At 42.5% G+C, this 12,813-nt stretch overlaps 1 protein-coding gene across 3 annotated transcripts in view; it reads left to right on the top strand.

Annotated features, from left to right (window-relative positions):
* Positions 1–12,813, top strand: part of LOC139265746 (plastin-3-like) — a 123,420-nt gene that overhangs the window by 88,048 nt on the left and 22,559 nt on the right. For all 3 annotated transcript variants that reach the window (XM_070883090.1, XM_070883092.1, XM_070883091.1), the window contains exons 7-10: positions 1,541–1,706; positions 4,203–4,345; positions 6,954–7,049; positions 8,850–9,045. In XM_070883090.1, the coding sequence (XP_070739191.1) occupies positions 1,541–1,706; positions 4,203–4,345; positions 6,954–7,049; positions 8,850–9,045 (601 nt within the window). The remainder of the gene's footprint in view (positions 1–1,540; positions 1,707–4,202; positions 4,346–6,953; positions 7,050–8,849; positions 9,046–12,813) is intronic.

Raw genomic sequence — 12,813 nt, 5'->3', positions numbered from 1 at the left:
TCTTTGACCAAGCCTTTAGTCATCTCTCCGAATATTGCCTGCTTTCACTCGGTGACAAGTTTTATCTAGTTACAGTGAAGCACCTTGGGACGTTTTACTACGTTAAAGGTGCTATATAAATGCAAGTCATTATTAATGCTCAATCTACTAGAGCATGATGTATTTTAAATTTTATTATAATCCTGCATCATCAGGAATATACTGCTGTTGAAAGTGCAACTCCTAAGAAACTTACCATCAATATTTTACCACTTTGGCTGAGTTTTGGTCTTGTAAGGAATGCATAGGGCAGATTGGGACTTCAAACACAATTCTAGAATGTCATAAGGCTTGGGAGAAATATTACTTTCATCAAATTTCTTAAAGCTTCCAACCTAGTAGCCCATGCAGCCTTCTTGAAGCTGGAAGGAATGGGTGAACATGGCTGAAACTAGGATTTTATCAGAGATGTGTTCTCCAGCTCCGAGATCCGTGGAAGGAATGAGAAGTGAAGCAAAGGTTCCTTACCGTCACACATCCTGTTTGATGTCCTTGATGATGTGTTTGGTGACCTTGTAAGGGATGGTCTTAGAGATTGGAACTTATGCCGCTCCCCCCGCCCCCCAATAGTTTGGGCAAGTTACTGGAAGACTGCCAGCGTTCCAAGAATAATATCCCAGTGTGAGTGAGCACGTGAGGGTCAAACATTGGATAACAAGTTGAGGAAGGGCGTATGCTGATATGCAGTAACATTTTGGGTCATTTTGTTTGAGGGCATTTCATGGGTGAATATTAATATCAGCAAGAAATATTGATCCAATGAGCATTTGAAATCTTCTTAAATTATCTAAGTGCGTTCTCCCCAGGTCATGCACCAACATTGGGGGTAGTCTCAACCTTCAGAAGAATGAGAGGGGATCTCATAGAAACATATAAAATTCTGACGGGATTGGAAAGGTTAGATGCAGGAAGAATGTTCCCGATGTTGGGGAAGTCCAGAACCAGGGGTCACAGTCTAAGGATAAGAGGTAAGCCATTTAGGACCGAGATGAGGAGAAACTTCTTCACCCAGAGAGTTGTGAACCTGTGGAATTCTCTACCACAGAAAGTTGTTGAGGCTGGTTCGTTAGATATATTCAAAAGGGAGTTAGATGTGGCCCTTATGGCTAAAGGGATCAAGGGGCATGGCGAGAAAGCAGGAATGGGGTACTGAAGTGCAAGATCAGCCATGATCATATTGAATGGTGGTGCAAGCTCGAAGAGCTGAACGGCCTACTCCTGCACCTATTTTCTATGTTTCTCTATGTTTCACCCAGCCCTGGTTCTGCTCGGGCCCTTTGGAGGTTTCTAAAACCAGGACCTGTCCTTCACTCGGCTCCTGTTTATAACAATGAAACTGGAATCGGGAACAGGACGGTGTTGGGGATTGTGAACATAAACCTGTATGCCACCATCGTGCTGTATGCACAGGTGTGCACATCTGCACCACTTCTCAGTCAATCACTAACCTGTTTTCTGAATTTAATGTACACTCTGATCCTGAACATTTTCATTTACATAGGAAAACCTGAATCTTGCTTTGAACTCTGCCTCTGCCATTGGCTGCCATGTTGTCAATATTGGTGCACAAGACTTGAGAGAAGGAAAGCCCCATTTGGTCTTGGGACTTCTGTGGCAGATTATCAAGATCGGGCTGTTTGCTGACATCGAACTCAGTAGAAATGAAGGTAAGAACCAATTAGTAAATTAAAGGGGCAGTCGGCTTTGGCTTAAAGCCTAACAATGGATGTCTGCTTGAGGCCCAACACAATTTTACAATGCATTCTGTTTCCGACATCAATGATCTGCAAATAGGAAGTTGAAATATTTTAATTGAGCAGTCTCCTGTATGACAATTGTTTTAATAAGCATTATTTCCAACGCCACCCAGTTCTGGGGTGGTGTGAAGCATAGGAACGGTGATAGTCATGATAGATAATGTAAACTGACTATTGTAAGACTTGGGCGTTAAACCGTGCAGATAAATTAATTGGAATGAGCAATAGCATGTCATTTGGGAACTTTGTATTTCATCCACCAGAGCTCGGGGTAAGTGGAATTCTACTTGATGTTAGAACTGGGACTCCGACAGAGTCCATTCAGGATCCCATGTTTAGCGTAGAAGAGGCAAATATAATGATCACTTGCTTTTAGAGATCCACAGCATGTGTTGAAATGAGAGAGGCTTATAGTGCTAACACAATAAAATATCTGCGCCATTTGGTTTTATTTTAATGGTGGCAGGTTTTGATATTTCTGCATTGTCCAACCAGACACTTGGACATGCAGATAGACCTGGTGCTTCTCGCACGCTATTACAGTCAATTAAATGTCATCCTGCGGCAGATGCAACAGTTACTGATTACTCTTCTGTTAGTGTTTGCTAAAAGTGTCATTAATTGCTTATCAATGGAGAGCCTCTACTTTGAACTATTTCTGCCGCAGTGTTAAATGTAATAAGATTCTGCTTTGCAATGGTGGGTGGAACTTTAGATATTCAACTTTTTTAAACTTGACTCACATTTTCCTTGGGCTGCGTGATCCCTTATTTTGATTCACAATAATAGTTTTTCCATAAACGCGAATGAGAATCACTGCAGCAAACACCTGGAACGTCAGCTGTTATCTCAATACAAACCTGTGTACAACAACAACAATTTACATTAATATAGCACCTTTAACTTCGCAAAATGTCCCAAGGCACTTCACAGGAGCGTTATAAAATTTGGCACTGAGCCACATAGAGATATTAGGACAAGTAACCAAAAGCTTGTTCAAAGAGGTTTTAAGGAGCTTCTTAAAGGAGGAAAGATGGAGAGGTTTAGGGAGGGATTTGCAGAGCTTGGGGCCTATGCAACTGAAAGCAAGGGCAGAAATGGTGGAGTGATTAAAATTGAGGATGCGCAAGAAGCCAGAATTGGAGGAGCGCAGAGATCTCTTGAGGGTTGTAGGGCTGGAGGAGGTTATAGAGATGGGAAGGCGCGAGGCCATGTATAAGCTGCCAGTAACATTAGTCCAGTTGTGATTGCTGTGTTAGTTTTTGCAACACTGTACTATGAATGATCCAGATCTACAGCACAGTTCAATGGTTAACTAGACTTCTTTTGCTGCTAATGCATTTTTGTCACAGCTTTCTTGTATTACTCACTTTACTTCTGTATGTTGAAATTGGACAAGTTGCTTGGTTAGGCCTTAAATTATATCCTCATTTAAAAATTAAGAATGTTGAGAAACTGGCTACAAGTGAATTGCTCGGATTAAAGTGGTGATTTTCAAACTTGTCCATGTGAGGCCCCCCTGCAAATATTGGCAGGTTCCTGGAGTTTCCCTGCCCTAACTTATACATCTTATCCATCCCTCCCTAAACCTCTCCATCTTTCCTCCTTTAAGAAGCTCCTTAAAACCTCTATGAACAAGCTTTTGGTCACTTGCCCACAGGAAAACAGTGGTACCATTGTAGAGGGCATTCCTGATTAGAGTACAGTAACAGAAATAATGTGCTAGTAACTAAGCCAAAGACAGGAATCTGATCTCGGGGTTTCTCCGAAATCAGCTCAAAGACCCCAGTTTGAAAATCGTTTAAATGAAAGAGGTGCTGTGACACAGAATTTACTGTTCAGAAGAAGTTAATTGCCCTCAGTACAGGTGACTAAAGCCTAGAGGTGCAGTAGTTTGAGGTTAAGGAACATTAGGATATGAATTGTGTGTAGATATATTGGAGGTAATTTTCAACATAGCTGTCTGGGAGGTAACCTGGCGATCTCTCTCGCCGAGGAACCTGCCCGCTGTAGAACCCTCAGAAATGAATGGGATTGAAATCGGGCAAGTTCCTTAAAGGACGAGTTGCCAAGTTACTGCCCAAACTCTCCAGTACTGGAAGTTTCTCGCCTCATTTCTGGGTCTGCTGTAGACAAATTGATAGATTGATTGCTTTGGTTAGTCAATAATTCCACTATCATTGTACCTTGAGGCTACCGACCGGGTAAAAGACGGACGGGACAGACCTTTTTTCTTTTTGTCTCTCAGTCCTTATGTTCCTACGTGTTGAAGTAGAAAATTGCCTCCATTGTTGCACTGGGTTACTCTATATAAATATATATAAATATATATATACACACATGAAACCAATGAATAATGACTGTGGGAGAGTGAGACTCTAGATTAATTGGGATCTGTTTCCTTAGCGCTGGTTGCTTTGCTCCGTGATGGTGAAAATCTGGAGGATCTGATGAAGCTGTCTCCAGAAGAGTTGCTGTTACGATGGGCTAATTACCATTTGGAGAATGCAGGCCACCAGAAAATCAACAACTTCCACTCTGATATCAAGGTACCTGCACCTGCAAAATGATGTATAAGCGGAAAGCTTTTCTGCTGCAGATTATGGGATATGATTCCACTCTGGGTATAATTTTATGCAGATTGGGATCAGCACCAATTTCAAATGTTAAAACCTGATGTTATTATGTCAGGTACAGCTGCTAAGAACTCTTAAGTTTACCTGAAGTAATTATTTGGGAAGTAGATGTGAAATGGTTACTTTGGTTGGGGAAATATGCAGGGAGAATGGTTGAAGAATTGCAGTTGAGGTGAAACGTTATGGGAGGTAATCATTGTACACCGCATGTAATAAACTTGTTCTTTATAAACGGATTTGCGATTTTGTTACACACAGGAAATTGTTCTACAAGTAATGATAATGGTCCTTAGACACTTGGGTAAAATGCACAGGCACTTTGCCAATTAGATGTCCTTCTCAATGTGCATTATTAAGGCACACCACTGCTTAGATTGACCTTTTCTCCCTTGATCAGTATCTTAAGAACCACTGCTATGCCGCCATGTGCATTTAATCCGAACCATTTCCCCAAGGCCACAGGTAACCAACAGTGATGGGTTTTGATAGAGTAGGTGGGGAGAAACTGTTTCTACTGGCGGGAGGGGCGGTAACCAGAGGTAACAGATTTACGACAACTGGCAAATTACTCGCTGCGTAAAAAAACTACTCTGTCCTCCTTTGGTTTACCACCCCAAACCACAGCCCCCCCCCCCGCCCACAAATATCACGGGGCCTTCCTTTTATTTGTTCCTGGGATGTGGACGTTGCTGGCAAGGCCAGCACTTATTGCCCATCCCGAATTGCCCTTGAGAAAGGTGGTGGTGAGCCGCCACCTTGAACCACTGCAGTCCTTGTGGTTAAGGTACTCGCACAGTGCCGTTAGGGAGGGAGTTCCAGAATTTTGACCCAGCGATGATGAAGGAACGGCGATATATTTCCAAGTCAGGATGGAGTATGACTTGGACGGGAATGTGGATGTGGTAGTGGTGTTCCTATCCACCTGCTGCCCTTGTCTTTCTAGGTGATAGAGGTCGCGGGTTTGGAAGGTGCTGCCGACGAAGCCTTGGCGAGTTGCTGCAGTGCATCTTGTAGATGGTACACACTGCAGACACGGTGCGCCAGTGGTGGAGAGAGTGAACGTTTAAGGTGGTGGATGGGGAATCAATCAAGAGGGCTGCTTTGTCCTGGATGGTGTCGCGCTTCTTGTGTTGGAGCTGCACTCATCCAGACAAGTGGAGAGTATTCCATCACACTCCTGACTTGTGCCATGTAGATGGTAGAAAGGCTTTGGGGAGTCAGGAGGTGAGTTACCTGCCACAGAATACCCAGCCTCTGACCTGCCCATACTGCCACAGTATTTAAGTTTCTGGTCAATGGTGACCCCCGGGATGTTGATGGTGGGGGATTCGGCAATGGTAATGCCGTTGAATGTCAAGGGGCGATGGTTCGATTCTCGCTTGTTGGAGATAGTCATTGCCTGCCACTTGTGTGGCGCGAATGTTACTTGCCACTGATCAGCCCAGTCTGAATGTTGTCCAGGTCTTGCTGCATGCAGGCATGGACTGCTTCATTATCTGAGGAGTTCCAATACAACCTCTCCTTCCACCCCCCCCCCCCCCCCCCCGCCCCCAACCAATCACGGGACCTGCGATTTCCATCTTACAATGATTGAGTTTTTGCCTCCACTTTCTGACTGAGTAGACCATCATTAATGAATATTTTTCTTGCTGATGTATTAGTGAATTAGTAACCTTTATATCTACTATAATCTATATGATTATTGCACAAATATCAACAGGGACATCTTCGATTAAATGTCAGACCTTTTGAAGTTGTTGTGTTTGCAGAGTTCTTTGAGCAGATTTAAAAGGGAAGCAGTGCCACCTTGTGGTCAATAAACATGCTGCTGTTTGTAACTCATTGGTTTTAAAGTTTTCTCTGGATTTATGACCATTTGCCATCTGTGATTATATGGACTTCAGTGACCCAGTCCCCACTTTGGCCTAATTTGCACCTGCAATGTCTTCCTTCATCCCGGAACACTTTTAATTTGGCATTTTCAGCTTGTCCTGAATTGAGAGGTGTCAGCCGTGGCTCAGTGGTAGCACTCTCATCTGAGTCAGAAGGTTGAGAGTTCAAGTCCTTCTCCAGAGACTTGAGCCCATAATCTTAGCTGATGCTCCAGAGTAGTAATGAGGGTCTTTCAGATGAGACATTTACCGATGCCCTGTCTGCCCTCTTGGGTGAACTTAAAAGATCCCATCTCAGCAGGGTATCCTGGCCAATATTTATCCCTCAACCAGCATCACTAAAACTACTTATCTGGTCATTAAATGCTTTGCTCTTTGTGGGAACTTGCTGTGCACAAATTGGCTGCTGTTTTTCCTACATTAGTGACCACACTTCAAAAGTACTTCATTGGCTGTAAAGCACTTTGGAACACCCCGAGGACATGAATGGTGCTAAATATATACAACTTCTTTAGTTACATTTCATAATTCAATAAATGGCATTCGTTTAAATCTTACCATTGCTATTCCAGTACATCTACTTTTGTTAAGAGTGGTGTTTGTATCTGATCTATTTTGTTTGTTTTCAGGATTCAAGGGCCTACTATCATCTTCTGAATCAGATTTCACCAAAAGGCAATAAAGAAGGTGAACCATGTATTGACATCAACATGCGGGGCTTCAATGTAAGTACGAGTGTCTCTCTATAATAACACACAAATCATTCCCAAAGAACTGATGAAACTTTTGAGGAAATAATTTATTACAGTCCCTAAATAAATTGCATCACAAACTGTGTAAATGATGATCAATTAATAAATATATAATTTACTAACTAGTGACTTGTTGGTCTGACTTGGACTAAGAGTCGGTGGAGTACGGTATTTGTACAAAACTTTAAGGCTTTCTGCCATCTTGGAGTTTTTAACTGTTTAATCAGATAAGCAAACCTGAGTTCAGATTATAAAATCTTTGCTATTAAAGCTGTTGAAATCATTTGTTTTTATGAAGTGAAAATGGAGAAGGACAATTTTTTAAAATTTTAGTTTTTTGTTGTTGAGCAGTTTAGCATAACCTTGAAAGGAGTGTTTTTGGTTCCTATTGTGCCCCATGAGATTCCCCTCTCTGCAGAGAGCTTCCTGTACTGAGGGTGAATGAGGAACGTCTCCTGTGGTCAGTATACCAGTCCTGGATGTCAGTCATCTTCAAACAGGACAGTTCTTCCCCTTAGAAACCAGCTGAGTGCACGAGCTTAACTCGGCTGCCTCTGAATTTTCAAAACTCAGATGCATAATGATTGACAACCAGAAACTGTTCTGATGCTGATGGATAGGGCTTTCCTACAGATGCCCCTGAGGCTAATAATGGGAGAAAGCATTCCTGAAATTAGTCTCCATAGAAAAAGGGAAATAACCATAAAAATGGAGATTTTAGCTGTCTGCTCCAGCATTTTAACATTACTTGCATCACAGCCATCAACTTGTCCTGTTAATGCTCCCACACTGTTTTAAAGCTTACAAAAGCACTCTCTTCACAAACTTATAACTTGTGCTGCATGGCCTCATTTCACAAGAAGGTGGCGAGAAAGTTTGAAAACTCGTTTCCATTTTAATTCTGAGAACGGACTTGGGAGAGGTACAAAGACCGGGATGTTTTAATGATCAGTTAGGAAGTGTAATTTTGATGCAACTTAAAATCTGATGCGTGAATAAAGACATCACTTTCAGTACTGCGATGGGCGGAGGGGTGGGGAGGGGGCGACAGGGAGGGCAGAGGGGGGTGGGGGTGAGGCGACTGGGGCAGAGAATGGGAAGAGGACACGGGAAAGGAAAGAGAAAGGAGTAATTAAAAAAATGTGTGAAACTGGGAAAAATTAATTAAAGATTGGTCATACATGAATATAAAGCAGTCTTAAAATGGGGAGAAATGGCACTAAATAACTAAGATAGGTGGCAGTGGTGTGTATTAACTAATTCAATATGCTATTTATACAGCCTTAAATAAATTGGAGAAAAAACACAAAAATGAAGTAAAGATGTGGGGTTAATAAACAAATATAAAAATTAATTTTTCTGGGGCAGAACGGTTGTTCAGTCAGTACACCGTTAAAACCCAGTTACACCTCTTTTAGCAAGACTCAACATTTTAGGGTTTTTTTAAACCGTGAAAAAGGGGACATTTTCGTCAGTTTAAATGATTTCACTGATTGCTGACTCTGGGGAGTTCCATAGCGCAACCTGTGATGGAGCAGCGAATGACTGACTGCAACTTCAGGATTTCCACGTTTATCTGCACAGGCGCTAAATCCTGAAGTTATGGTCCGTTTCAGAGGACTAATGACGGCGAATGCTGACAGTTTCACTGTCATTACTATCGCAAAATCAGGAACATTATTTTAAGAATGTAAGATCGGTAAATGATGATGAATACTAAGGAGCGTTTGACTCACTGTATTATCACTTATGTTGTTGTTTGAATTATTGTAGGAGAAAGATGACATGAAGCGAGCTGAATACATGTTGCAGGAGGCAGACAGACTGGGCTGCAGACAGTTTGTGACCCCAGCAGATGTTGTCCAAGGGAACCCTAAACTGAATTTGGCATTTGTAGCTAATCTGTTCAACAAGTATCCAGCACTTCAGAAACCTGTAAATCAAGACATTGATTGGAGTCTGCTGGAAGGTAAAACTATCTAGATGAATCTCATGTATTTCTGGAAAGTGACTTTGAACCCAGTGTTGACCTCTCTGATGAGACCTCGAAAGCTTAAGCATTTTTTTTAAACCAAGACGTTTGTGGAAATTTTGATTATTCCACAGGGCAATTTAAGGCTGTGGAGTCACAACTTAGCTAATTTATTACCCCAGCACATCAAGAGTGGTGGGGATCTGGCAGGGTGGGCGAGGGGTTTAATTTGAATCTCTCTGGCCCAACGGGAAATGGAGGGGTTTGGATGGGTCAACCGTTTTATATCTCACCCAATTTTACTTTCCATTGAAATCAGTGGGCAATTAAATTGAGCAAGGTGTAAATGTACGGACGATTCAGAGCCTTTCAGTTACCCACCGCGTGGGTTAATAATATTCCTCTGGATTTGCATCGGAAGGTTCAAAGCAAGTTTCCAGTGGCTTACTGTATTGTCAGGAGATCCTAGTAGTAGCAGCAGCTGCTTCCTCAAAGGGAGGAAGAATAACCCAGGCCACATTCAAAAATCAACAAGTTACAGCCTTGATCCAAACATAACTCAGTGTAATGTATTTGCTTCAAGGGTTCTTTGCTTCAGAATTCATAGCACCACATTGCTATTAAGAACTAGTTTGTTTATTAACAAAGGTTTAACAATCAGACTACACATTACCAGTTCATCCACTAGGCTCACAACTGCATACCTCATCACGGATGACCTAGACTCAACTGACTGGGGTTTTATGGAGTCTTGTGAACATCACGTGACTGGCTAAGCAACTCGCAATGTAACCGCTCTACAACTATTTTGGGTAGAACGTTCATACAAGTGCCCCATTTTGTAATGGCACACAAACCACAAATTAACTAACAAACATTAAAGGGAACCGTGACACATTAAATTAAACTCAAATTTTGTTCCATGTTGAAACTCCAGTCCCTCTGATGCCCACCTGTCGCGGAAGGCCTCGAATATACCGGTGGACATCACGTGTCCATCTCCAGGGACACCCAGGCGCGAACGTAGCTGCAGAAGAGAGGCAGCCAGTCTGTTCAATGACCCCCTCGACCACCCTCTGCCTGGACCTGTTAATGGCAATCTTGGCCAGGCCCAGGAGCAGTTCTTTGAGGAGGCCCTCCGATTTTCTTGCTCCCCTCCGCACCGGGTGCCCAAAGATCAGGAGCATGGGACAGAAGTGCAGCCAAAAATTGAGGCGCAGCCCCTTTAAATAATGGAATAATGCAACCTCACATTGTACATAGATGTGTAAAACTGACTCCTCCAGACTGCAGAAATTGCAGGTGGAAGGGAGGCGATAGCTCTACAAACCTGTGAGCATACACACTCTGGTGCATACATTGCACTGCTTCCCTTTTTTTTAGAAGCAAGGTCTTTATACAATATTTCAAAAAGATTACTTATGATTACAATTTTACAAATTCAACTGCTGAGCCTGAGTATCTTGTAAGCTTTTAGCTTTCTCCTGCTCCGACCTCCTTTCTTTGCAATTGCCTGGCTAGCCACATTTTCAATATTCTTATTTGACTCGGGAGACTGTCTTGGGGAATTTCTGTTTTCAGAGCGTGTAGCCCAGGATTCCTGACCTCTATCTTCCTGTGTTCTCTTGAGTTTCCATGAAACCCTTACATCAGTCCAAGTGTTAGCTTTCTTCCTAAGATCTTGATATTCCCAGTTATTAATATCCTGTCTCGTTGGTTTGTGTTTTCTCATTGATCTTCTCAAGTGAACCCCAACTCCACCTCCTCCCTTGGAAGATAGAGTCTCTGCGAGATTGTTCCATACCCGCACAACTGCCTTCAATTGGCTGCATCTGAATTGAATATGGACGTTGTGTCTGTTGAAGTACTTGGACCTGCCAAATCACTCTGATCATCGCCAAGTCAGCCTTGTACTCATCTACTCATGGTAACGAAGGTGCATCATTCACAAGAAACACATGAAACTTCCTGATGTATTCACCAATTTTGACCAAGTACTTCTTGGTGCCACATAGCCGAATAATTGTACCAATGTCCAATTTGTGTGGACTTGCCCTTTTTGACAGACTGTGAACTCTGACCTGATTACCATTTTGAAAGCACCTCTCTTTAATACTGAAATGATAATGACTTTTCTGCACCAATTGTGCCTTCTCTACCATATCAGACAAGTTTGGTTGCAATAAACTGAGACACGTCCTCAGCCTACGCTTCAGCAATAATTCAGCAGGTGTGTACCCTGTTGTAGAATGGGGCATAGTTCTGTATTTGAACAGAAAATTTGCTAACCCATGCTTCATGCTTACCGATGATCCAGTCTACATAAGAAATAGGAGCAGGAATCGGCCATACGGCCCCTCGAGCCTGCCCTGCCATTTTATATGATCTTGGCTGACCTGATCATGGATTCAGGTCCACTTCCCTGCCAGCTCCCCTTAACTCCTTATTTCCTTATTGGTTAAGAATGTCTATCTCTAACTTAAATTTATTCAATGTCCCACCTTCCACAGTTCTCTGAGGCAGCAAATTCCACAGATTTACAACCCTCCGAGAAAATAAATTTCTCCTCGTCTCAGTTTTAAATGGGCAGCCCCTTGTTCTAAGATTATGCCCCCTAGTTCTAGTCTCCCCCATCAGTGGAAACATTTCCTTTGCATCCACCTTGTCAAGCCCCCTCATAATCTTATACATTTCGACAAGATCACCTCTCAATCTTCTGAATTCCAATGAGTACAGGCCCAACCTACTCTACCTCTCCTCATAAGTCGACCCTCTCATCTCTGGAATTAACTTAGTGAACCTTCTGAGTTGCCTCCAAAGCAAGTATATCCTTTCTTAAATCTGGAAACCAAAACTGCACGCATTATTCCAGGTGTGGCCTCACCAATACCCTGTATAACTGTAGCAAGACTCTGCTTTTATACTCCATCCCCTTTGCAATAAAGTCCAAGATTCCATTGGCCTTCCTGATCACTTGCTGTACCTGCATACTAACCTTTTGTTTCATGCACAAGTACCCCCAGTTTCTGCTGTACTGCAGCACTTTGTAATCTTTCTCCATTTAAATAATAACTTGCTCTTTGATTTTTTTTCTGCCAAAATGCATGACCTCACACTTTCCAACATTATACTCCATCTGCCAAATTTTTGCCCACACACTTAGCCTGTCTATGTCCTTTTGCAGATTTTCTGTCCTCCTCACACATTGCTTTTCCTCCCATCTTTGTATTGTCAGCAATCTTGGCTATGTTACACTCTGTCCCTTCTTCCAAGTCATTCATATAGATTGTAAATAGTTGGGGTCTCAGCACTGATCCCTGCAGCACCCCACTAATTACTGATTGCCAACCCGAGAATGAACCATTTATCTCGACTCTGTTTTCTGTTAGTTAGCCAATCCTCTATCCATGCTAATATATTACCCCAACCCTGTGAACTTTTATCTTGTGCAGTAACCTTTTATGTGGCACCTTGTCAAATGCCTTCTGGAAGTCCAAATACACCACATCCATTGGTTCCCCTTTATCCACCCCGTTCATTACATCCTCGAAGAACTCTAGCAAATTTGTCAAACATGACTTCCCCTTCATAAATCCATACTGACTCTGCCTGACCAAATTATGCTTTTCCAAATGTCCTGCTACTACTTCAATGGACTCCAACATTTTCCCAACCACAGATGTTAGGCTAACTGGTCTATAGTTTCCTGCTTTTTGTCTGCCTCTTTTCTACAAGTCTGTAGAACTTGTTTCCGCAAAGCCCCTT

This window comes from Pristiophorus japonicus, chromosome 6 (assembly GCF_044704955.1).
Source record: "Pristiophorus japonicus isolate sPriJap1 chromosome 6, sPriJap1.hap1, whole genome shotgun sequence".
Lineage (NCBI taxonomy): Eukaryota > Metazoa > Chordata > Chondrichthyes > Pristiophoridae > Pristiophorus > Pristiophorus japonicus.
This window is presented reverse-complemented; position numbering and strand designations above follow the sequence as displayed.